Here is a 23,452-nt window from a genome sequence, read left to right as displayed (position 1 = left end):
CCATGACGACCACAGGACCACGATGACCATGGTGGTTGGCCTGCCGCCCAGGCCACAGCTGCCTCACTCAGCCAGGGAGGAGCCAGAGCCCTTCCAGCGCCCTCCGGGGGCCTTGCACTGCTAGCTCTCAGCCCGCCCTCTGCGCCCTGCTCCACCACGCTGGCACTCCCCTCCCTGCCACTCTCCTGCAGTGCACGTCCCTGCTGCCACCAGCCAGATGCGGTCACACAAGGGATATGGCTCCCTCCATCCGACTCCTTCCCAAGGCCATGGCCCTGGCTCCTCGCTCCTCTCCACCCCAGCTCCCTGTCCTCTGGTGCCTGGTGGCCTGATCTCCACCACCTCCTCCCAGACTCCTGGCCCTATTTCCTTTTGCTCAGGCCTCAGCGGTCCAGCCTCTGTACCTGTCATTTGTCTGCAGAGACGACACAAGTGCCCGCACTTACTCGAATTAAACGGAACCACTTAAAATACTATAAATTCTATTTTAAAAATGGTTATTTTTCCAAGAGTGGACTTATTTCAAGGTTGTAAAGATATATATTACTTTTATTATATGTAATAAGCAACTTTAAGATATAAAGCTTCACATTTTTAAAGTTAAAAAGATCTTTAAAATGTAGACATTTTAAGAAAGCCAAGTAAGATGAATGCACCCTGCAGCACGGATTCATCCCTTAGTCCCATTTCAAAATCTGCCTTGAAAAGATTAAACAACCGGGGAGGGGATGAAGGAGGGCAACACAAAAACATGAGAAGGGGCATCAATGTTCGAGAAGCAATGCACCCGCTACCTGACGAATGGAACTGTAGCCCCTCTAGACATTATCCTGTCAATAAAAAAGAAAGGATTAAAACACTGGGCAAAAGTATTTACAGTCGGCAATGATTTGAAGTCTCCCCGTCTTTGGGAAGCAGGTTCGTGGCCCGGGGTGGAGGAGCCACAGCAGGAGCGTGTGGGAGGTGTGGCCTTCACAGTACAGGAGGGTCTTCCGCTCTGCAGTGACGGGGGGCTCTGTTGAACTGGGTACTTCAAACACAGCACGTCCACAGCACAGTCTGTTAGCAACACTCCAGTGCCCCAGGCCATAGCGCGTTATAGGACGTTCAGCTCAGGAGAGAGGAGCAGCACTTAAGAACTGCATCCCTGCAGAGGAGGAGGCGGAAGACAAGTCACATTCCTCAAAAGCACAACAAGACTGGCACCACTGGGATTCTGATGAACTAAACTGGTGGCACCTACCACTTAAAAGTGAGAGACGAGACAGAGGTATTTTGCCAATTCTTCAAATAGTACTTGTCTCTGAAATCTTTCCCATCACGTTTGTTGATTTAATATAAATAAATGAATTTAACGTGGGCTCTGGCGGCTTCTCAGCTGTAATCCTAGAGACTCGGGATGCTGAGACCTAAGCATTTTGGTTTGAAGCCAGCCCCAGCGGAAAGCCTGTGAGACTCTGCTTCAATTAAGCATCAAAAAAGTGGGAAATGGAGCTGTGGCTCAAGTAGTAGAGTGCTAGCCTTGAGCACGGGACAATGCCCAGGTCCCACATGAAAACAGATAAAACGTTCCATACTCATGCTTGACGTCAGCCTCAACAGCCAGGTGATGGAGTCCACTGCCCTGTACACACACGTGGAGGGTTATTCACCCACCAAGGCAGGTTTGCGGGAAAATGGTGGACTGGCAATCTCCATGGTGGATAGTCAGATATACCATGCGTTCTGTCACACAAGTCTGGCTGCACCTGACTCTGCGCATCTAGTTTACACCCAGAGCTGTCTCTGGCCTCCCTGTACTCTCTTCTGTGCTGTGCTGCATGTGCTCAGCAGGAGGCTGTGAAAGCCTCCCCATGACTTCTGGCCCCCAGGTGAGGAGAAGTACCACAAGAGACACAGCAGACAAGGGCACAGGCCCACTTGCCTCGTCGTGCAGGAGGCAGAGTGTGTTGGATTTTAAAAGCAAAATATTTATCATGGAATGCTAAGAATTCCAGAAATACTAATCAAAGGTGGTGATAAACCACCTTTCATACTCTCTTCCATAACTGTGTGTTTATATAATAGCTTAAAAAACCCCAAACCTTTTACTGAGACTATTAAAAAAAAACCCATCAGTACAATTTGAGACACACCCTGCATGTGGCCTGTTGCTCTGATCACCTGTCGAGGTGACCAGGCCCGGGCCACGCCCACTGGCCCTAAGAGCGCCTCCTAGGGCACTTCGCAAACCTGTTCTGCAGCTTTCCTTCCTGTAGGCAACTATTTTATTCTCCTAATAACTATTCATCAAAACAATCGCCCATATATGATAGAATAACATCACTAATGTCTTTGTTATTTTGTATACAGTTTTGCCGTGTTTAAAAATATACAATGTCCCTTGAGGAACTGGATCACAAAATAATTTTTTGAAGTTTCTCATACAATCTGAAACAATTTAGCCAGATTATGAGATTTAACAATTTACTAATTTATGCTATCCAAATTTGTTAATTTGTGGTATTCAAATGTATTCATTTATGGTACATTTTATTGTTTTAAAAATGTATACACATATTTTACAAAGACTCAGCTTAATTTTAATTGTGTTCTAAAATCTATGTGCTGGTGATTATATATAGATTTCCTTCTTGAATACTTGCTTGTTAAACATGACATTTAAAATATGATGTAAAAACCCATGTTAATAAAACAAAAAATGTATACACATATTTTTAAAAATGTACAATGTATTTCCAAATTTCAGAAAAGCACAGCCAAGTCTCATCAGAATCTTTCCACTAAGTGGAATAAGGTGCTGTTTTTATGCTACAACTTAATCAATACCTTTGTCTGGGAAGAGAAAATGAAGAGAAAGCCAGCTGCCCTTAGCATACAGACTGCACACATTTCTGCTGGCTAATGCAGTTTCTGGTTAATGCAGTTCCCACATTTTCCTAACACTCCCCCCCACATGCCATTTTTCCAAAAGCAGAGTTGGTTTTATTGGAGCCCATGTGCTGTTACTGAGAGGCAGAGCACAGAAGAGTCCACATCTCCTTGACGGTGACTGCAAGGCAGGAATGCATTCACGACCTACCTCACATGTGTCAGGACGGAACACCTGGATGCTTGTGTCTCATGCAAAAAATAACTTAATTCCTTTAAGCAAGAAATCAAAGTCAACTGAACTATACATTATTTAAACCCAGGTCTTTGTATAAAAAACTCAAGCTCACCTTGCATATGGGATGTAGGACAGACTGTACCTGCAAGAGAAATTCAGCACATTGTTACCTGCTCCACTCCAGGGCTCCTCTACCACCACCACGAGCACAATGGCAAAATATCAGATTATAGCTCTCCAAGTGAGACCCAGACCACAAGCCAAACCAAGTCGGTGATGTCCTGTTAACATCGGGAGCCCCTCCTCAGCACAGGTGGCTCAGGCGGGTAATCATAGCTACTCAGGAGACAGAGATCTGAGGATCAAAGCCAGCTCAGGTAGAGATGTCTAGGAAACACTTATCTCCAATTAACTACCAAAAACCAAAAGTACTAGAGTACTAGCCTTGTGCAAAAGAGCTGTAGAGCAGTGCCTAGGCCCTGAGTTCAAGCCCAGGACTGGCATGTGCAATGAACATATGTGCAGACACACAGACATAGACACACTCCTGGAACCAAACAACTTGGTTGTTCAAGTGGTTTTTATCTGTGCTGGGCAGAAGCAGAGATCCTAGAAACTGTCCAACCATAGAAACACTATCACCAAGAGACACCCTAGCCCAGCAGTCTTTTTTTTTTTTTTTTTTTTTTTTTGCCAGTCCTGGGCCCCAGAGAAGTCTTTAACAAACTCTTTCCATTGTAACAAACCCTCTCACCCTGAGTTTGGCCTAATGGTAGAGTGCTTGCCTAGCATGCAGGAAGACCCGGGTTCGATTCTTCGGTACCACATACATAGAAAAAGCTGGAAATGGTGCTGTGGGTCATGGGGTGGTAGAGCTCTAACCTTGAGAAAGCCCAAGGACAGTGCTCAGGCCCTGAACTGGCAAAAAAAAAAGGAGGCACATGGATTTTAAGCTGGTGCATTCGCTCACACCTGTGATCTTAGCTACTCTGGAGGCTGAGATCTGAGGATCAAGGTTCAAAGCCAGCCCAGGCACAAAAGGACCTGAGACTCTTATCTCCAATTAACCTCTAGAAAATGGAAATGGGACTTCATTCAAAGGTAAGGTAGAAGCCTTGAGCAGAAGAGCTCAGGGACAGCATCCAGTACAAGTCCCATGACCCACATGTGATATGATAAAATGTGAACTTCTAATAAAAGTTACTCTTATATGGTGATGACGATAATTTTTCTGCTGTGTATATATGGAACACACATATATATGTGTGTATACATATACACACATGTATATATAATGTGTGTACGTATATCTGGATTTATTAGAGGACCTCAAGTATGCTAGGCAAGAGCTCTATCTCTTGAACCATACCTCCAGGAATAAAGCAGAAACTAAAACCACTTTAGATGCTTTTCCTTTAGAGGTAAGTCAACTAGTAATAAAATTGCTAATCAATATTAGAGAAAATAATCAAGAGACTCAATTTACATTTCACTTTCAACACAAAAGAGCCAACTAGCGCTGTAGTATGAAACCTGGGGCACACTCCCTTGTTGCTGGTAGATGGCATCCAGTTGTGGAAAGATGGACAGACCCGAAAGCCAATCGGGCTGCTGCCCTGGGACAGGCAGCCAGGGCAGCTGGCACACACCCTCGTCACACAAGCCTCCAGGGCTTCCTGTGCAGGTGACTGAAGGCGCACAGACCCACACAGCCTTCAGGAGTGGGGAGGCCCATGAGGGAAACATGAGAGGAAACTGCAGACAGAAGGACAGCAGTCACTGCCCCCACACAGGGTGCGTCCAGACCTCCTATGCAGCCAGCAGCAGTGGAGGGCGGAAGGCCCGTGGACAGGCCCCGTGTATGGACCCGTCGGCAGCACGGACGCTTCTTTCCTCTTTTGGCAGTCCTGCAGTCTGGAAGGACAGCCCCCCCTCCCTGGGCCGGTGCTCCACCTCTGACCAGTGGTCTGGAGACAGGGTCTCACCTCCTGCTAGGACTGCCTGTGCCTGTGCCCTGCCCTCCCGGCCGAGTCCTTCCACCACAGCTGTGATGACAGGCGCCTGCCACCACACTCAGCTGCTGGAGCGCAGATGGAGCCTCACAGACTTCCGGGCGTGGGCAGCCTCAAACCACCATCTCCCCAATCTGTCTCCTGAATAGTTAGGGTTACACTTGAGAGCCACTCATTTTTCTTTCTTGGGCCCTCCCTCCAAAGTGCCGAGGCCCGCTGTCTGCCGGGACTTGCTTCAGACCTCACAGGAAGTCCAGCCCACGGCACAGGCTTCCAATCCGCACTCGAGGGCTTTAAGAAAAAAAATGGTCAGGTGAGGCGGTTCACACCTGTACTCCTGGCTACTCAGGAGGCTGAGATCTGAAGATCACGGTTCAAAGCCAGCCCTGGGCACTAAAGACTGTGAGACTCATCTCTGATAAACCACCAGAAAACAGGAAGTGGTGCTGTGGCTCAAGGGGTCGCCTGGAGCTGATGAGCTCAGGGACAGGCCTGGAGTCAAGGGCTATGACTGACCAAAAAGAAAGAGAAAGAAAGAAAAGAAAAAGACTTACCACGTCATGGATAAGAACTGCAATATGCAGAATAACAAGGCCAGCCCCTTCTTGTACCACTAACAAGAACAAAGCAGAAGAATGCATTTAGACTTAGAATAATACTTTCTATACTCAAGTCCAATTCTTCCCCTTCAAAAAGAAGATAAATACGAAAGTCTTTATTAAATTTTAATATGAAACACTTCAGAAATGTAAATGTCCAGGAAGTACATTTCCTTCAAAAATGGTCTATGTCTGTTCATTTAAATATTGCAAAACACAGGACCTTAAATGTTGCTGAGCAGCTGTGCAAAGGCTGGAAACAACTCCTACGGTGAGGTCACTGAAGCCACATAAGCCTTCCTAGACGTGGCAGGCCTCAGCCCACAGCCGCCGCACCATCTACCACCTACCTATCCCCACTCCTGTCCACAGCCCCGCTCCCATCCCCATCTACAGACGCCTCGACTACAGCCCTGCTCTCCTCCCCATCTACAGACACCTCGACTACAGCCCTGCTCTCCTCCCCATCTACAGAAGCCTCACTACAGCTCCCCCTCCCCCATCTACAGACACCCCATCTACAGTCCCGCTCCCCTACGCATCTACAGAGACCCCGACTCCCTTTCTTGAGTAGTTTTTGGAAGAACAAGTGCCTATTATTGTCATCTTCTAGGACAGCTTCTGCAAGGCTTTAAAGCCACCTGACTGAAGACGTCTTCGCGTGTTTCTTTCCTGGCCCTGGGATAACGCCTAGGTGCCTGCCCGAGCTGCCCAGGCCACAGCCCCGAGCCACTCTCACAGGCCAGCGTTACGCTCTGCTATTTAACCCTTACTCTTCATCTTTACAAAAAGAAACCAATGTTTCCTAGGTAGTCCTAAGATTATTTAAGAGTATTATTCTTTAAAATGACCATTAGAAAATGAGGTCTGTATGTCATAAAGCTAATGCTAGTCCACACATAAAAGCCAGAGCATGTTGATAGGGGATTTCTAACACACACACCTGTTCAGCCCCTTCCTTTCCTGCGGTGCTGGGACTGCGGGACTGCGCCCCACACTGGCCTAGCCTGTGGACAGCCCAGGGCTCTGGCACCCCAACCCTTGCCTTTCTTTTCCAAAATGTACAGTTGGGTGGGCCAGGAGTGTGGTCTAGTGGTAGAGTGCTTGCCTAGCATGCACGAAGACCCGGGGTTTGATTCCTCGGTACCACATACAGAGGAAAAAAATCCAGAAGTGGTGCTGAGGCTCAAGTGGTGGAGCTCTCACCTTGAGAAAGCCCAAGGACAGTGCTCAGGTCCTGAGCTCAAGCCCAGGACTGGCAAAAAAAAAAAAAAAAAAAAAGTATAGTTTGGTTCCCAGCTCAAGACCTGCCTCAGGGCCTTCTGGGAAGCAGATAGGTACAAAAAGCAAACAGATCTAATGAAGACAAGGCTGAAGGTGAGTATTTAGGTATCCACAGGGCACATGGCTAAAGCTCTTCTGTCTCCTTCCCAAGGGTCTGCTTTGTTCTCCTGCCTTCTCTCCCACAGGTCTGAGCATCCTGTCACACTGCACCTGCCCTGTGGTGGCTGGGGAACCCACAGGGGAACAGACAGGGAGAACCCACAGGGAGAACCCACAGGGAGGACCCACAAGGGTAACGGACAGAGAGAAGCCACAGAGGAACCCACAAGGAGGACCCATAGAGGAAGAGACAGGGAGAACCCACAGGGAGGACCCAAGGGGTAACGGACAGAGAGATGCCACAGGGAGAACCCACAGAGAGAAGGCACAGGGGAACAGACAGGGAGAACTCAGAGCGGAACAGACACGGAGGAGCCCGAGGGAGACCCCAAATCAGCACGCTGTGAGAGGCGCTGGCCAGGCTCAGCACAACTCCTTGCGGGGATGACAGTTTCCGCTCCATCCAGGCCACGTGGATGTCCGTTTAAGTGACTCGGAATCCCAGGGAGCCTTGTAAAATGAGACTGAGCTAGGTGGGGTGATGAGGGAACAAGGTGGCGGGAAGCCCACACGCTGACACTACTTACCCACAGGGCGGCACACAGGGTAAAGACGAGGCAGAGCTATGGAGGAAAGGGTACACAGTGAGTGGTGGGAGGCCTCCGGAAGCCCAGTCAAAGCCACAAATGGTCCTGCACTACCCCTGGGAACACACTGGAAGAAAATCTAGTTCTCCTCTGACTGCGGTTGTCAAGTGTGAAGCCTGATAACTAGTGTGTGGCTTACGTGAGAGACACTTAAAGACTGTTCAATGACACAAGCTCTCCTCACAGACATTTCCACTAATGGTGTAAGAGCTCACTGCAGCTCACCTGCGCATGGCTGCACACGTGGGAGTACCCACTTTGCAGAGAAGTCTGCACACGACTCCATACCCATGCACAAATGCCTGGGTCACAGCAGCGGTCAGAGAAGCAGGCAGGGGTGAGGGAGTCCAGGCCTGGCCCCGTAGCTTGAGAGACCCGGGCTCGGGTGCAGATTCTGGCTAGACCCCGCTACCACCTCTAACATGACGGGTGCACTCCTGCTTCGCTTTCTCAAGTCTGCTACAATGGAAGTTCAGCGTGTGTCTTTTGCCACACGACTGAGCTGAAGCTGTAGAGGGCAGCCTGTCTCCAGGCTGTGAGCAGCAGCTACTTGAGCCTCCACGCCACGTGTCTTCATTCCACGAAACACAGCCACAAGCCAGCCCCACTGAGATTCAGGGAGACATTCTGTACTTCCAGACATCCTGGCATAGCTGCTAAGGTTAATGACAAATGCCAAGACATCTAAAACAAATCTTAGTAAACTATCATTGGAATGTACACTACCAGTGTAAGACAATTTTAATAATCCAGGTAGTCATGTTGATATATAAGCTAAACATGTGAAATAACTACAAGAGCTATAAACACACAGCAACAAAATCCATGCTGAATTACGTCAAAATGTGAACTTCTTCTCTGTTGAGAGAATAGAAGTCTGGTAGACAGGCTAGTTATAAATACTTTTTAACTGCTAGTTAATGTAAGTTACTAATGTTTGGAAATCGTTAATAGTTAAAAGGAAAAACTAAACTGCTAGTGCTGCTATTTCTATTTCTTAAGTATCAAAAATGCCTCCAGACAGAAGAAGTCTGTAAAACACGGGGAATTACATGAGGGAAGAAGCAGAGGCATGAAGGGGAGGGTGTCAGGCCATTCCTGTGACCAAATGAAAACCTCCACCCTGCCACGAGCAAAACTTCTCATCCCAACCATAAGCCTTCTCGCCCCACTGTGTGATGGGGGCTGCTTCAAGGTGTTGCTGTTACAGAAAGAAGCCTCGTGACCAGGATCACTGGTCATGCATCATCCCACAAAGGGACAAAAGCCAGAAGACACCTCTGCCAGCTCGCCTGAGATGGACTCAGAGCAACCTGCCTATTTCCACAAACAGAACAGATAGCCAACAGTCCGTAGGTCTTAAATGAAAATACAGGGGCTGGGAGTTCAGCCTAGCGGTAGAGTGCTTGCCTAACATGCACAAAAACCTGATTTGATTCCTCTGTACCACATTCATAGAAAAAAATACAGCTGGAAGTGGTGCTGTGGCTCAAGTGGTAGGGTGCTAGTCTTGGGGGAAAAGCCCAACGACAGTGCTCAGGCTCTGAGTTCAAGCCCCAGGACTGGTGGGAAAAAAATACACCCAGTTCCTAGTGGCTCTTGCCTATAAACCCAGCTACTCAGGAAGCTGAGATCTGAGAATCCCAGGTCCAAGTCAATCCAGGCAGAAAAGTTCATGAGACACTGATCTCCAATTGACCAGCAAGAAGCTAGAAGTGGCACTACGGTTAAAGTTGTAGAATGCTAAGCCTTGATCATAAATAAATGAAAGATAAGAAAATTTAAAAAAAAGGTCAGTTCTGAGTTCAAGCCCCAGGGAAGCACAGAAAGGAAGGAAGGAAGGAAGGAAGGAAGGAAGGAAGGAAGGAAGGAAGGAAGGAAGGAAGGAAGGAAAGAAGGAAGGAAGGAAGAAAGAAAGAAAGAAAGAAAGAAAGAGAGAGAGAGAGAGAAAGAAAATATACTCAGCACTGTACCATCTAAAATCTTCAACCATACAGCTCTGAGTGTGTAGTTAATTGCACATCCCTCATTATTACACTGCGCTTGAGCATAAGATGGCAATCATTCATAAGGTAGTAATAAAAATACTTTAATGAGGGGCTGGTAGTTTGGCCTAGTGGTAGAGTGCTTGCCTAGCATGCATTAAGACCTGGGTTCAATTCCTCAGTAACACATACATAGCAAAAAAGCCAGAAATGGTGCTGTGTCTCAAGTGGTAGAGCTTTAGCCTTGAGAAAGCCCAAGGACAGTGCCCAGGCTCCGAGTTCAAGGCTCAGAACTGGTGCCAAAAAAAAGAAAAAAAATACTTTAATGAAAGTATTTTAAGGCTGGGCAAAATTACTCACACCTCTGTAATCCTATTCCGAGATCTTTATGGCGGGAAAGTCTGTAAGACTCATGTCCAATTAACCACAAAAAAGGCTGGAAGCTGAACTGTGGCTCAAGCGGTAAAATGCTGCTTAGCCTTGAGTACAAAAGCTAGGGGATAACACTCAAGCCCTAAGTTCAAGTCCCATGAATGACCCAATAAAAATAACAACATAGCATTATTTACTTACAAGCATAATAACTGTTGCCAACAATCTTGTGGTTTCAAACATTTTCTTCAGCTGCTTCACTGGTCCCATGAGAAAGCAGGTACTATTGGAAACAAAATCACTGAGAGGGGCTCTACTAATACCCCAGATATGCAAAAATAAACTGCTTTCCATCAAGAAGCCATGTCAGTTTACTGAGTACAAATCTCCCTCCACACATCTTTCCAAAGCCTCCATCATGGCCTCTGGCATTGTAGATAAACACTGGAACTTGAGGAATCGCCCCTCTCTGGTACTCTGTTAAAGCAGTGTGAATGTGCTGTTGAAGTGTTCTACTGCCCACCAGGCCCCTGTGTGGCTGTCCCTCCTGGGTCCTTGGCCAGTACTCCCTTCAGATCTGGTGTCACCAAGCCAGGCTCCCATGAGCCAGCAAGGCTGGGCTGGGGCCTGTCCCCACCTCGACAGTATGGCACAGGGACGGCACTAGCAATCAACAACCTGTGTGGCACATTCAGCACAGCCTCAGAGCACGGCACCAACTGCCCTCACGGGAGCTGGCACATTGCAGAGGTCAATCAGCCTTACAGAGTGAACCAACTGCTGAATCTGTGGAGGTACAGAGCAAAAGAGGCATCCCAGGATCGTGGTGCTCATGAGCAGGTGAGTGTGGCAGCAGGAGCCACAGACACAGACGTACCTGGCCAAGGCAGAAAGGTTCCCGAGGGTGTAAAACACAGCAAAAAGCTTTATGTTGGGAAGCCACAGCAATCCAGTTCCCTATGTCAGACATGACAGACACAAATAAGTTTGTATCGGCTGGAAACACAAACTGTTACTGCTGTGAGTGCTGTGTTTAAGTGCAGATGCGCTCCCATCTGGCCTCTGCACAGGAACATCTGTTACTCCCAATGGTATGCACTAAACTTGACTTTTCTGACTAACGGCAAGAATACACATAAATGAGCTGCAACAAAACTGACTTTGTACTTATCAATAAAATCTCAAGCTTGAAGTTAAATATTCAGACCATAAACACATCTAAGTTCTCTCTTCTTCACCCCCTCCCCCTCCCTCCCTCCTCCCCTCCCTCCCTCCCCCCCCTTCTTTCTCTCTCTCTCTTTCTCTCCTGGTAGGTCCTGGGGCCTGAACTTGGCCTGGATGCTGTCCCAGAGCTCTTCAGCTCAAGGCTACAGCCTTACTCCTTGAGCCAAGCCCCACTTCCCATTTTCTAGAGGTTAATTGGAGATAAGAGTCTCAGGTCCTTTTGTGCCCTGGCTGGCTTTGAACCCTGATCCTCAGATCTCAGCCTCCTGAATAGCTAGGATTACAGGTGTGTGAGCCACCACACCCGGCTCTTGACAGTTCTCTTAATAAACATCGATTTTTTAAAACATAACTATTTCAGCAATTAAAAAATCAGTCTTTAGGTGGTGTGTTCCATCAAAATAAATCTAATAGCATACAGAACGAGGAGACTGCTTACCAGTACAGCATGGGCTTAAATCCTACAAAATAAAAAGGGTTTTTTGCCAGTCCTACAGCTTGAACTCAGGTCCTATGCACTGTCCCTGGACACTTTTGCTCAAGGCTAGCGCGTTGCCACTTGAACCACAGCACCGCTTCTGGCTTTTTTCTATGTATGTGGTAGCAAGGAATCAAACCCAGGTCTTCAGGCATGCTGGGCAGGCACTCCACCACTAGGCCGGACTCCCTGCCCCCAAATAACAACTATTCACCAAGGTAAAGCCATAACTCACAAGGATGGAGAAGAAAATGCCGGCTACGAAGCATATGGCAAAGCACTTCAATCTGGTGCTGAAACTCAGGGTGCTGCTGTCCAGGACCTGGGAGGAGAGGACCGCTGAGAACGGGTCCTTCAGTCAGCGTCTTGGAACCCGGCCCGTCAAGCGGAGGGAAGGCGAGTTTCAGGGTAGCTTGTGCGGAGCCTTTTACTCTGCATACTGTTGTGTCACTTCCTGATTACAGGTGCTCAAGGTGAGGTCTAGAGGTGCTACTAGAGGTGACTGCCTTTGGAAGGTCGCGTGGGCTTCACTAAACACTTTCTTGCTATCAGGCGTCAGAAGCCCACTCAGCCAAACAAAGTGAGACAGTACAGAACAGGCTGCAGGGCTGGGCACACAGGGCGCGGAGGACACCGGTAACCAGGTGAGGGATGCTGTGGACAGCACTGCACAAGGGAGAGGTCTGCAGTGGAGGTCGGCGGGAGCCTGCAGGGCTGGCGGAGGTCTGGCCCTCTGGACCCTCCCTTCGGTCACTCACTGGACACAGGCCAGGGGTACAGTGGGACAACTGGACAACCACCAGAATCGGCAGCCGACGACACAGCAGCCGAGGAGGGAGCCTGCACCAGATTCCACAGCAGTTTCCAGTTCACTGAAAGCCAACTTATGGTGACAGCTGGGTCCTCCTTGGAACAACTGTGTTTGAAATAATTGATTCCAGCACAGTACTTCATACATGATGCAAATTCAAGCCAAATTGTGTAGGAAAAAGTAGAAGCTACAAGGCATGCTTTGAAAGTATGACAAGATAAAGGCTAAGCGGGAACACTCAGATAGTAAGTGTGCCACTAGTGCATACTTGGCCCTTCCGGCCTAACAAGGCAAAAAAAAGAAAAAAGAAAAAACTGGAAATATTCAAGGACTTCTACCCCCAAACATAAATTTCTACTCTATCTCATCATCTACACTTAAAAAATAAGAGCACAAGTGTGCGAAGAGGTAACAGTGACCCCCCTCAAATAACTGATGTAAGACCCACGCTTAGGATGTGTGTTCACAACAGAAACAGGAGGGGGCTGAGAAGCCTCAAGTGGCAGTGCCTTTGGTTCCACCACTTACCTGAACAGCCAGGCGGAGTCCTTATGCAGCATGAAAAGCAGACGAAATGTAAGCGTTGTAGTTGTAACACATACCACTTTGACATTTCTTAACTTTCTATAACCCAGCTTGGATTCACCTATTCTGATTCCCAGATCACTTGGTTTAAAATATAGAATAAAGTTTCCTATAAAAAGACCTAAATTGCTGGGCGCCAATGGTTCACACCTGTGACCCTAGTTAATCAGAAACCTGAGATCAAAGGGTCCTGGTTTGAAGCCAGCTCAGGCAGGAAAGTCTGTAAGACTAAAAGTAGCACTGTGGCTCAAAAGTGGTAGAGCCCTAGCCTCGAGCAAAGAGCTCAGGGATCTGTCCGGGCCCGGGTTCAAGCCCTAGGACCAGACTGCACACACGCGCCCACACACACTCTAAATTCTGTGTACTAACATAGAACAGAATAAACCCTAAAATCTCAGTCATTACTTAATAAATGACCTAATTATTAATTACCTTTATAAACAATCTGTGCCACTTTAATAAAACAGAACCTTAATTAGCTTGATTTTGCCATTCTACAATGTGTACATATCATGCATGATATTGTATTTATCCCATTTTAACTAAAATGGAAATGGTTCACAGGTGGAGAGTACAATGATAAGACTGCCCTTGCTTTCCTTTCCTCTACAAACGTAAACCAACCCTTTGTTCCTAAAGTAAACGACTGTCCCTTTGCATTACCTGGTTTATTTCCTTCAGCAACAAAATGGAATGGTCCTCGTGTTACAGTACGTCTTTCTCCTCCTATCTCTATCTTCCCCGAGATAATCTCACATGACAGGGTATGACAAATGGTTTCTGTTTGCACTTGGAATCATCAATCCCCTAGAATGCTTCCAAATGTAAGACAGCCTGGGCAAGATGAGGTGACAGACGGAAATCCTGCACCTCCAGCAGGTAGGTTCTGCCTCCAAAACTTGCTTCTGCTTTTCCAGGCAGGATGGGGAAACCAAACCCACCATTCATCTCTTAAGTCTGGTCTCAGAACAGAAAGACAAGCACGTTAAGTGACTACCTCCCCTCAAAAAAGAAGAATCCAGCGGAAGAGAAAGCCCCTCGCCCCACCCCTGGAGCTCCTTCCCAGCCCGGTGTACGACCACAGAGCCTGTCCAGGCCCGTACAAACACCCCCACAGCACGGGTAAGCAAAGGGTCCACCTGTGCATGCTGCTGCACCCTCGGAGGCCGGGGACAGCTGCTGCGCAGCGTGGGCCCAGACTGCAGCGGGCCTGGGCCATGCCAGCAGGAGAAAGGACATGAGCATTGCATCCTGCTTCCCCTCCTTCCCTTTCCACAATAACAGCAGTATTCAAAAAGACACAAAGGTAGGAAGGACCTTTCCACACCCACTGCCCCTTTCTCACACACACCTCCAAGGTCCGCTCTCACGCTCTTCAGTGGTCACCTTCTGCTCCCAGCATTTCTGACCGCCACACCCTGGAGACACCCTGAGGCCAAGTCTTTTCTACTTAAACACAACACAGCTCCTCCCACCTCCTGCTGTCAGTGGCCTGACTGACAACTGGATGCCACCGATTTTGCCCCAGGAGTCTGACTGACCCTCTCACTCCCCAGAGACTGAAGCCAAACCCCAGGAGGACAACCTGTCAAGAACACACCCAGCTGGCTCTACTGTCGAGCCACTTACAGAACCTGCCAGCTTCCTCTGCATCACTGACTTCAGCCACTCCACCATCTGTACCAATCACCTGGTCAGCCTCTAGAATCTTACACTCTAGTTTTGTTTTGGTTTGTTTTTTTTTCCCAATCCTGGGGCTTGAACTCTAGCTTTTTCTGTGTATTTGGTACTGAGGAATCAAACCAGGGCATGCACTTTACCACCAAGCCACATTCTCAGCCCCTCCTATACAGTTTTTCTTTCACTCAGCAGCCAGAGCAATCCTTTAAAATTCAGAGCACAGCTGGAGGCGGCGCTCACGCCTGTAATCCCAGCTACTCAGGAGGCTGAGATGGGAGCATCAAGGTTCAAAGCCAGCCTGGGCACTAAAGTCTTTGAGACTTTATCTCCAATTAACCTCTAGAAAACCAAAAGTGGTGCTGTGGCTCCAGAGATAGGGTAGTGGCCTTGAGCTGAACAGATCAGGGACAGTGCCCAGGCCCGGAGTTCAAGCCCCACAACAGAGAAACAAAAAACATATACACTTGTGTATATGTTTGTTGAATCTGGGAAGAAAGATCTTTAAAAGTCTTTGTGCAAAAAGAGGTGCAAAAATTAAAAAATTATTTGGCAATACTGCACTCACTGTTCAGTAAGAGCTGTGCTACACATATGAAGGAATATCTCTTCCCTGTAGTCCTAGCCACCCAGGCTGAGGCCCTCAGACCTTTCCCTCAAGTCAGCCCTAACTACCAAAAACAAACAAAAAGCTACAAGTAGAGCTGCAGTTCAATTAGTAGAGTAAATAAGCTAAGGGACAAAGTCCATACCCTGAGTTCAGGCCCCAAGACTGTCGAGTGTGCGCGGGCACACACACGCACACACACACACGTGTAGATTACAGCCAGCTATGATGACAAACACCATAATCCTAGCCTGTTCTACAGAGTAAACCCTGTTACCCAAAAAAAAGAAAGAAAGAAATGACCCTCAATATGTAGGTGTGTGTGTTCACACTGAACAGATGAATGTACCATTCGTATATATAGAAGGGGGAGGGACAAATCTCAGATACATTGGTTCATCTTCCAGTTAATGACATTTGTAATGAAGTGACTCTGATCTGCGATCAGTTAATGAAGATGTGCGTGTGTTTGGTTGTCTTTGTTTTGGGTAATATAGAGATTAAGCTCAAAGCCTCCTCCTTGCAAAAGTGCTCTACCACTTTTATCCTCATTCCTCTATCCTTCACCTTCTTGTGTGCCTATGGGGCCCTGAATTCAGGGCCTAGACACTGTCCATGAGCTTCTGTGCTCAAGAATAATGCTCTATCACTGAGCCCCAGTGTCATTTCCAGCTTTGTGAACCTCAGATCTCAGCCTCCTGAGCAGCTAGGATTACAGGCGTTACCCTGGGTTCCTGACTCCCATCCCCTCTTTGTGGGCTTCTTCCTTAAGAAGGAGTTGAAGGTATGTCTTACTGCAACTGAGTCATATGTGTTTAAATGTAGGAACTAGAATGTCAGATTCATTTAAGGCTCTGCAATTTTGAGAACCACCATTACATTAAAAACATTTCCCCACATTCCAAGCAAAGACAGATCAAAATCCTTCCCCTAGCCTTCAGAACAGGGCAGGCGCATGGCTTTTGAACTGATCATGTTTTGCAGGCTAGACACACGCATGCACGCACGCACGCACTCCTACCTTGCTCCAGCCACCCCGGCTCCCTTGCCTACAAACCTTCATTCCAGACTCTCAGGGCTCTTAGGCCCATCACATATCACCGTGACATGGCCTGGCCACTCCACACAGTACAGCAACCCCAAGCTCTACATCCTGCTCTAACTTTCCCATGGCACTTTTCTGCTGGACAAGTTATATACTTGTAAGCAGTGTGATCTACTCATCTCCAGCCAATCACTCTGATCTGAGATCAGAGGCTTTTACATAACCTTCTCCCCCAGGTCTAGAGCGACACCCAACATTTCCCATGGTGGAAATAACCCTACCAGGGCCTCGGACCACAGGTCCGTCAACACTTAGAACATGGCAGTAGAACCAAGAAACCAAATTATACATCTTAATTGAACTTCAAGGGTCACCTGTGGGCATGTCTAGTGCAGTGTAAAACAACTAGAGCATGACATGGCGCACAAAACAGGCACTAATAAAATGTCACTCGCTGGGTAAGCCAACTTACTGGAAGTTGAAACTCATAGCCTTTTCTCTTAGTGTTACAACTTGTAGAATCCATGACACGGAAACACTTGTCAAAAGGCTGCCCACAAGAAGCGCTGACTAAGTGTGATGCAAGAAGGAAGTCAGAAGAGTACAGGGGGAAGGAAAAGAAAGCGCCCTCTGCGCCTGGGGTTGCCCTTCCTGCCCAGCCGTCACGAGGCCTGTTAAAAATCACTTGCAGAGCAGTTCTTGCTCCATTCCTATTTCCATGGCCTAACGAAGCCTTATCAAGTCTTGGGCAAAGTGCAAGCAGGGCGTTTAAGTTATGACAACGCGAAACCTCTTTGCTGGGGCTTTTGATTCTTGACCCCTTCGCTGCCTCTCCTCCCAGGGCCCATGACTCGTGCTCGACCAGCGCCTGGGTGGAAGGTGTGTGCCGGGGTTTACTCACGCAGTGTGGAGACGCCCGCACGCCCGCACTGGCTCGATGGAGCCCGTGCTCCATCTGCACACCCACAGTGCTCCATCTGCACACCCACAGTGCTCCATCTGCACACCCACCCTGCTCCATCTGCACACCCACGGTGCTCCATCTGCCATCTGCACACCCACCGTGCTCCATCTGCCATCTGCACACCCACGGTGCTCCATCTGCCACCTGCACACCCACCGTGCTCCATCTGCCATCTGCACACCCACCGTGCTCCATCTGCCATCTGCACACCCACCGTGCTCCATCTGCCATCTGCACACCCACGGTGCTCCATCTGCCACCTGCACACCCACCGTGCTCCATCTGCCATCTGCACACCCACCGTGCTCCATCTGCCATCTGCACACCCACCGTGCTCCATCTGCCATCTGCACACCCACCGTGCTCCATCTGCACACCCACCGTGCGAGCACGGCTCTAAGGGCCTCCGCACCACAGCGCCTCGCCCACCGCCGGCGGAGGCCAAGGCCTTCGCTCAAGACCCGCAGGGCTGATGACCAGGACGCCAGCGCGTAGGGGGGCCTCGGGAACGGGGGGGGGGGGACGGGGAGGCCGGGGAGCCGCGGGGACCCGAGGGGGGGGGGAACGCGGGGCGGGGGGGGACGCGGGGCCGGGGGGCCGGGAGGCCGCGGGGCCGGGGGGACGCGGGGCCGGGGGGACGCGGGGCGGGGGGGACGCGGGGCGGGGGGGACGCGGGGCGGGGGGGACGCGGGGCCGGGGGGTCGCGGGGCGAGGGGGACGCGGGGCCGGGAGGACGCGGGGCGGTGGGCCGGGGGGCCGGGGGGACGCGGGGCCGGGGGCCGGGGGGACGCGGGGCGGGGGGGACGCGGGCCCCGTGGGCCCCCCGGCGACCCCAGGCGCCCGGCCCCCCACGCGCGCCCTCGGCCGGTCGTCACCTGCGTCATCAGGCCCTGCTCCTCGTCGTCCTGGCCGCTCAGGACCCGCCGGAGCTTCTCCATGGCCCCGTCCCGGGCCGCCATGCCGGACACCCGGAAGCCCGAGCGCGCCCGTCCCGGGCCCGCCCCCCGGCCGGTCCACCTCCCCCGGGGCCGTCCCTCCCCACGATCCCGACCCCCCCCCCCCGGGCCCTTCTCCCCCCATGATCCCGACCCCCCCCCCGGGCCCTTCTCCCTTCCCACGATCCCGACCCCCCCCCCCCGGCCCTTCTCCCCCCCACGGGCCCTTCTCCCCCCCACGATCCCGACCCCCCCCCCCGGGCCCTTCTCCCCCCCACGATCCCGACCCCCCCCGGGCCCTTCTCCCCCCCACGATCCCGACCCCCCCCCCCGGGTCTTTCTCCCTCCCCACGATCCCGACCCCCCCCCCCCGGGCCCTTCTCCCCCCACGATCCCGACCCCCCCCGGCCCTTCTTCCCCCCACGATCCCGACCCCCCCCCCGGCCCTTCTCCCCCCACGATCCCGACCCCCCCCCCCCCCCCCGGGGCCGTTACCCCGCCATCCCGACCCCCCGGGCCCGGCCCCTCCCCCGATCCCGACCCCCTCCCCGGTGCCGCCCCCCCCCGTTCCCCTCCCCCGGGCCCGTCCCACCCCCATCCCGACCGCCCGGGGGCCGTCACTCTCCCCCCCCACCCCAGGACCGCCCCAGCCCCGCATCCTCTCCCGCGTGCTCCCCCGGCGTGGGAAGGTCTCCTAAGAATCCTGCGCGTGGCCCAGACCCACGCGTGGGGCGGCGGTCTCCCCCAGGCCCGCGGGGGCTCTGGACGAGGCCCAGACCCACGCGTGGGGCGGCGGTCTCCCCCAGGCCCGCGGGGGCTCTGGACGAGGCCCAGACCCACGCGTGGGGCGGCGGTCTCCCCCAGGCCCGCGGGGGCTCTGGACGAGGCCCAGACCCACGCGTGGGGCGGCGGTCTCCCCCAGGCCCGCGGGGGCTCTGGACGAGGCCCAGACCCACGCGTGGGGCGGCGGTCTCCCCCAGGCCCGCGGGGGCTCTGGAGCCACAGCACCGGCCCTTCTCTTTCTTCCGTGTTGGGATAAGGCCCTGCTCGCGGTGCCCCACTGCCCGCTGCGTGGCACTGCTGCGTGGGTCGCCCCGCCGGCCGTGGACATTGCCCGAGCCCCGGAGCAGGTGTGGGGCAGAGTGGAGAGCTGTTTAGGAGCTAAGTTCTCTGGCTCGAGACGTGCACGCCTCTCGCCCCTTCCCTGATTCTTAAGGCCCGGTTCACCTGCTTTTGGATGGCACAGGCAGAACCTTAAATGCACACTGCATTTAAGCCACGTATCACTGTGGGATAAAATAATAAAACTATTACAACAACAAGCGCTGTGTGGGCCTCTAAAACCAAACTTGGATTTCCCCAAAAAATACTTCACTCGGGTTATGGGAGACTTAGCCCGCCTAGAGACACAACGTGTTTGGGGCTGAGGCTCTGGAGCCGGAACCTGGCTCTGCCTCAACTTCCACTCCTATGTGGATGTAAGCCAGCACCGTTCCTAACAGACCTGCTGGAGGACCACAGGAGGGGAGCACTTGCAGTCCAGCCTCACCTTGTCACTTCCAGGTTCTGTGTTTACAAACACACCAACTCACCAACGTCTCCTGAGTCCATCCAGCACTGCAAGGTCATCTGAGGACATGACCACTGAAGCTCTTGCATGTAGTGGTTGGCAAGATGCATGCCCTGGGCTGTCCAGAGGGACACCTGGGCCTGGCAGCTGTTCCTATCAGAATGAGCAAGCAGATGTGGAGCAAGACACAGCCAGTAGTTCTGCAACCTCATCTCGGAAGAGACATACTGCCACTTAGCCGTTTGCCGCAGGTGAGTCATGGCCCAGGAGCCACTGTGGGTAGGGAAATGGCCACCGAGGTGCTGCCAGGTGCCATCAGCAGTGTCTTCCTGAGGCAGGGCCAGTTTGGTATCCGTGCAGTGTCCAGGGGTTGGCTATTTCTTGCACTGCGGATGGACAGCAAGGTTGGAAGAGGATACAGACACCGTGTAGGACTAAAGGCAGAGGAAGGCATGCCCATTCACAGCTGTGATTCTTCATGGTCAGGTTCATTGGCCTCATGGTAACTCTTGCTTTCTGATTTTGGTTCATGGTTTTCATAGGCGCAGCCGTTAGTTGTGGACCTTCCATAGTTACAGAATCCTCGAATTGTTAAGAGTTACTCTCATCCTTCCAGGAATTTCCACAGCATTTCTGAGATCACAGCTGCTTGCAAGAGCCTCTAGAAAGGTCTTAGCATAATAAAGCCAAAGGCTTAAAACAGGATCCTGAGATGAAAACGTGACAAAAATATTAGAGAAAATGGATAATTTCCTAATAAGTATAGAGCAAAGTTCCGAGAAAGTTCTGTCATTCAAACATAAGATCAAACTTCTATCTTTCCGTGGAGGTTGTGTACAATTCTCTACCATGAGAGAAACATACAACTTCCTCAGATGCTCCACAACTCATCCCTCGTGTCATCCTCCCCCTCTTCCTTCTGGACATGAGAGGTTGTTTAGGGGTAGTTTACTTCCTCCTTTCTTCAGCACGGTGTCTCCCTCTGTCCTCTCCCCTGGCCCCACCTCCTCAGGTGGCAGCAAAGGAAGAGGTAGGCTGGAAGAGGCTTCAGCTCAGAGCTAGTCTATGGGCTGGAAGAGAGACCATCTTTGCTAACCTGCATGGAGATGCCTCTCATCTGTCTCCAGCGGGTTCCATCATGTGTGCGGTAAACACAATTGAGCAGTATGGAAGTTCCTCACAAGCCAAGCAGTCTTGGCTTTCCGAGGCTGCTCTGGGGCATGGCTTCTGAAGCATGACTGCCGGCTGAGGCTGAAGAAGCTGTCGGGAGGTGTGACGCCCTCCAAAGATGTCCCCACAGGCCAGGTGGCTGGCCAGGTTGGTACCTGTCTTGGGATAGACTCGCCTCAGAGACACTGGTCAGGAAGCTCTCCACAGCTCAAGTCCATTATAGGAAAATTAAGCAGTGGTTCATTCGAGGTCAAAAGAAAGTTAACTTTGCCAAGTATAATGGCTCATGCTGTATTCACAGCTTAAACTGAAAGATGGGGTCTACAGACAAGCCAGGCCGGACAAAAGTCCGTGAGACTCATTGTCCAGCCAGGCTTTCTGCCACTTACCCCACTGTTCAGCCGGCATGGGCTGACATAGAGTAACAACCTCAAGCAAGGCACATACTCAGGAGATGTGTCCTGAGGACAAACTGGTAAGAAAATACCCACGCCTTCATTTAGCAATGTCATTGTCTGTGGTAATCCTTGTTACTCTGAAACCTTTTTTCTAGGGTGAAGCCACTAAGAATAAAGTGTTCATTTTATAGAAAAGTTATGTCATTGGTACAAGAGGAAGGGGTTCAATTATAAAGCTGAAGAGACCAAGCAGAAACATCACACTAGAGGTGGAAATATCAACAGGAATTGCGCTTTATTCTTTAAAAATAATCCCTTTTGGGGCCAGGAGTTTGGCCTAGTGGTTAAAGTGCTTACCTAGCATGCATGAAGACCCAGGTTCGATTCCTTGGTATCACATACATAGAAAAAAGCCGGAAGTGGTGCTGGAGCTCAAGTGGTAGAGCTCTAGCCTTGAGAAAGTCCAAGGACAGTGCTCAGGCCCTGAGCTCAAGCCCAGGACTGGCCAAAAAAAAAAAAAATCCCTTTTGGTCCTGTCCACTGAAAGGGCCAAAAGCAGTGTCCTGTGGAGCATGTGTGGGCTGTGAGGCTGTGCCCACCAGAGCGTGGGTGAGCTGCAGGGCTGTGCCTGGGGCATCAAGCACGCATGTCCCTCTCAGCCTGCGTGCCTTGGTGGGGGGTCTCCTCTGTGCCAGGGCAGTGAGGCATTAGGGGGGTGAGGGTCATCCTGTGCCAGAGAATGTGGAAGCTCTCCAGCGTTTTGTAAGCTGATGGATTTCGTGGATGGAGTAGACCCCGGCTTTACAGAAGGCACCCCACTCACTAGAACAAAAAGCCACCACTAAGCCAACCGGAGGGAAGGATGAGCAGTGTTGGCTTCAGATTCACTGTCTTCTCAGAACAGAAGGCTCTGTGCCTGCAGGCTAACAAATGTTGGCCAATAACAAGTCAGCAGTCAGGTGGGTCTTGACCGGCAGTAAGCTTTCACAAGGAAGAGCTCTGGGACTACTCTTTGTGCAACCCCCAACGCCAAAAACAGAACCCTGGGACTCCTAGGCCACTAAACTGGCTCAAGTCGGCTCTCCAGAGTCCTCCCCAGGAGAGAAGCAGGATTGTGACATTAACCTCTCCAGGCTGCAACGCTACAGCCGCCTGCATGTCCAGGAGCAGGTTGGTGCTCAGTCAGGACATGCCAGGCCTGGCATCTTTGCTTGGGATGCTGCCCTCTGGATGTTCTTTTAGACTTCAGAACAAAAGCGATTATTTCTGTGGCTATCAAGTGTCTTCTCAATGAGCTGATAAAAGTCAATGTCCCCAGGTACATGCCAACTTGTGTTTACTTTCTCATTCCTGTAGGCAAATGCTGCATAGTAAATGAGTGGAAGGAACTACAGTTAAATGAGAGAAACAAATGGCTGCACTAGCCTTACAGTGGCGGAGTTGCATTACGCCTACACTGAGTGTAGGAATAAGGTTGAGAAAGCCAGTGGATCGAACTCTGAGCCAGTGGCAGACCAGAGAATTACAAAACAAGAGCCCATTGATTTCTCTGTCCCTCCCTGTGGCAGCCAGGGCTGTGGGCGGCCTGGAGAGCCTCCAGGCGTGGCCAGTGCTCACTCTCCAGAGAGCAGTGTTCTCCCTGCAAGGGCCAAGACCCCTGGTATGCAGGAAGGGCTTCTCATTGTCACCTCTGGCAGGACGGGAGGGAGTCGAGGGCTGGCTGGGCACCCGCAGAGCCTGGGCCCCGTGCTTCCCTCTATAGAAGGGCTGCTTTGCCTTACAAGGCCAAAAGAGAGAAGAATATACGGGCACAGGCATTCTGACAGTGGGGTTAGGAGCTTTCCGGAAGAATCCACCCCCATCCCCGCCTTCACTTCCTCT

At 51.0% G+C, this 23,452-nt stretch overlaps 1 protein-coding gene across 1 annotated transcript; it reads right to left on the bottom strand.

Moving 5' to 3' along the window:
* Positions 1–955: 955 nt before the first annotated feature.
* On the bottom strand, positions 956–18,471 carry Sft2d1 (SFT2 domain containing 1). Its single transcript, XM_090337847.1, has 8 exons — positions 18,374–18,471; positions 12,045–12,131; positions 10,985–11,064; positions 10,309–10,390; positions 7,691–7,726; positions 5,676–5,734; positions 3,222–3,251; positions 956–1,147 (listed from the first exon to the last, which is right to left on the bottom strand). The coding sequence occupies exons 1-8, from the start codon at positions 18,455–18,457 to the stop codon at positions 1,108–1,110; spliced, it is 498 nt and encodes a 165-aa protein (XP_090193973.1). The 5' UTR covers positions 18,458–18,471; the 3' UTR covers positions 956–1,107.
* Positions 18,472–23,452: the final 4,981 nt, after the last annotated feature.

This window comes from Megascapheus bottae, chromosome 8, assembly GCF_031878675.1.
Source record: "Megascapheus bottae isolate mThoBot1 chromosome 8, mThoBot2.hap1, whole genome shotgun sequence".
Classification (NCBI taxonomy): Eukaryota; Metazoa; Chordata; class Mammalia; order Rodentia; family Geomyidae; genus Megascapheus; species Megascapheus bottae.
This window is presented reverse-complemented; position numbering and strand designations above follow the sequence as displayed.

Excerpts from the sequence above, each read along its gene's own strand:
- Sft2d1 (XM_090337847.1), bottom strand. The coding sequence starts at position 18,457 with ATGGCGGCCCGGGACGGGGCCATGGAGAAGCTCCGGCGGGTCCTGAGC. Across the intron at positions 10,391-10,984 it reads AACCTTTCTGCCTTGGCCAG|TACCTGCTTTCTCATGGGAC; the intron begins GTACGTCTGTGT and ends TGTTTCCAATAG. Across the intron at positions 3,252-5,675 it reads CAGTTCTTATCCATGACGTG|GTACAGTCTGTCCTACATCC; the intron begins GTAAGTCTTTTT and ends TTTCTCTTGCAG.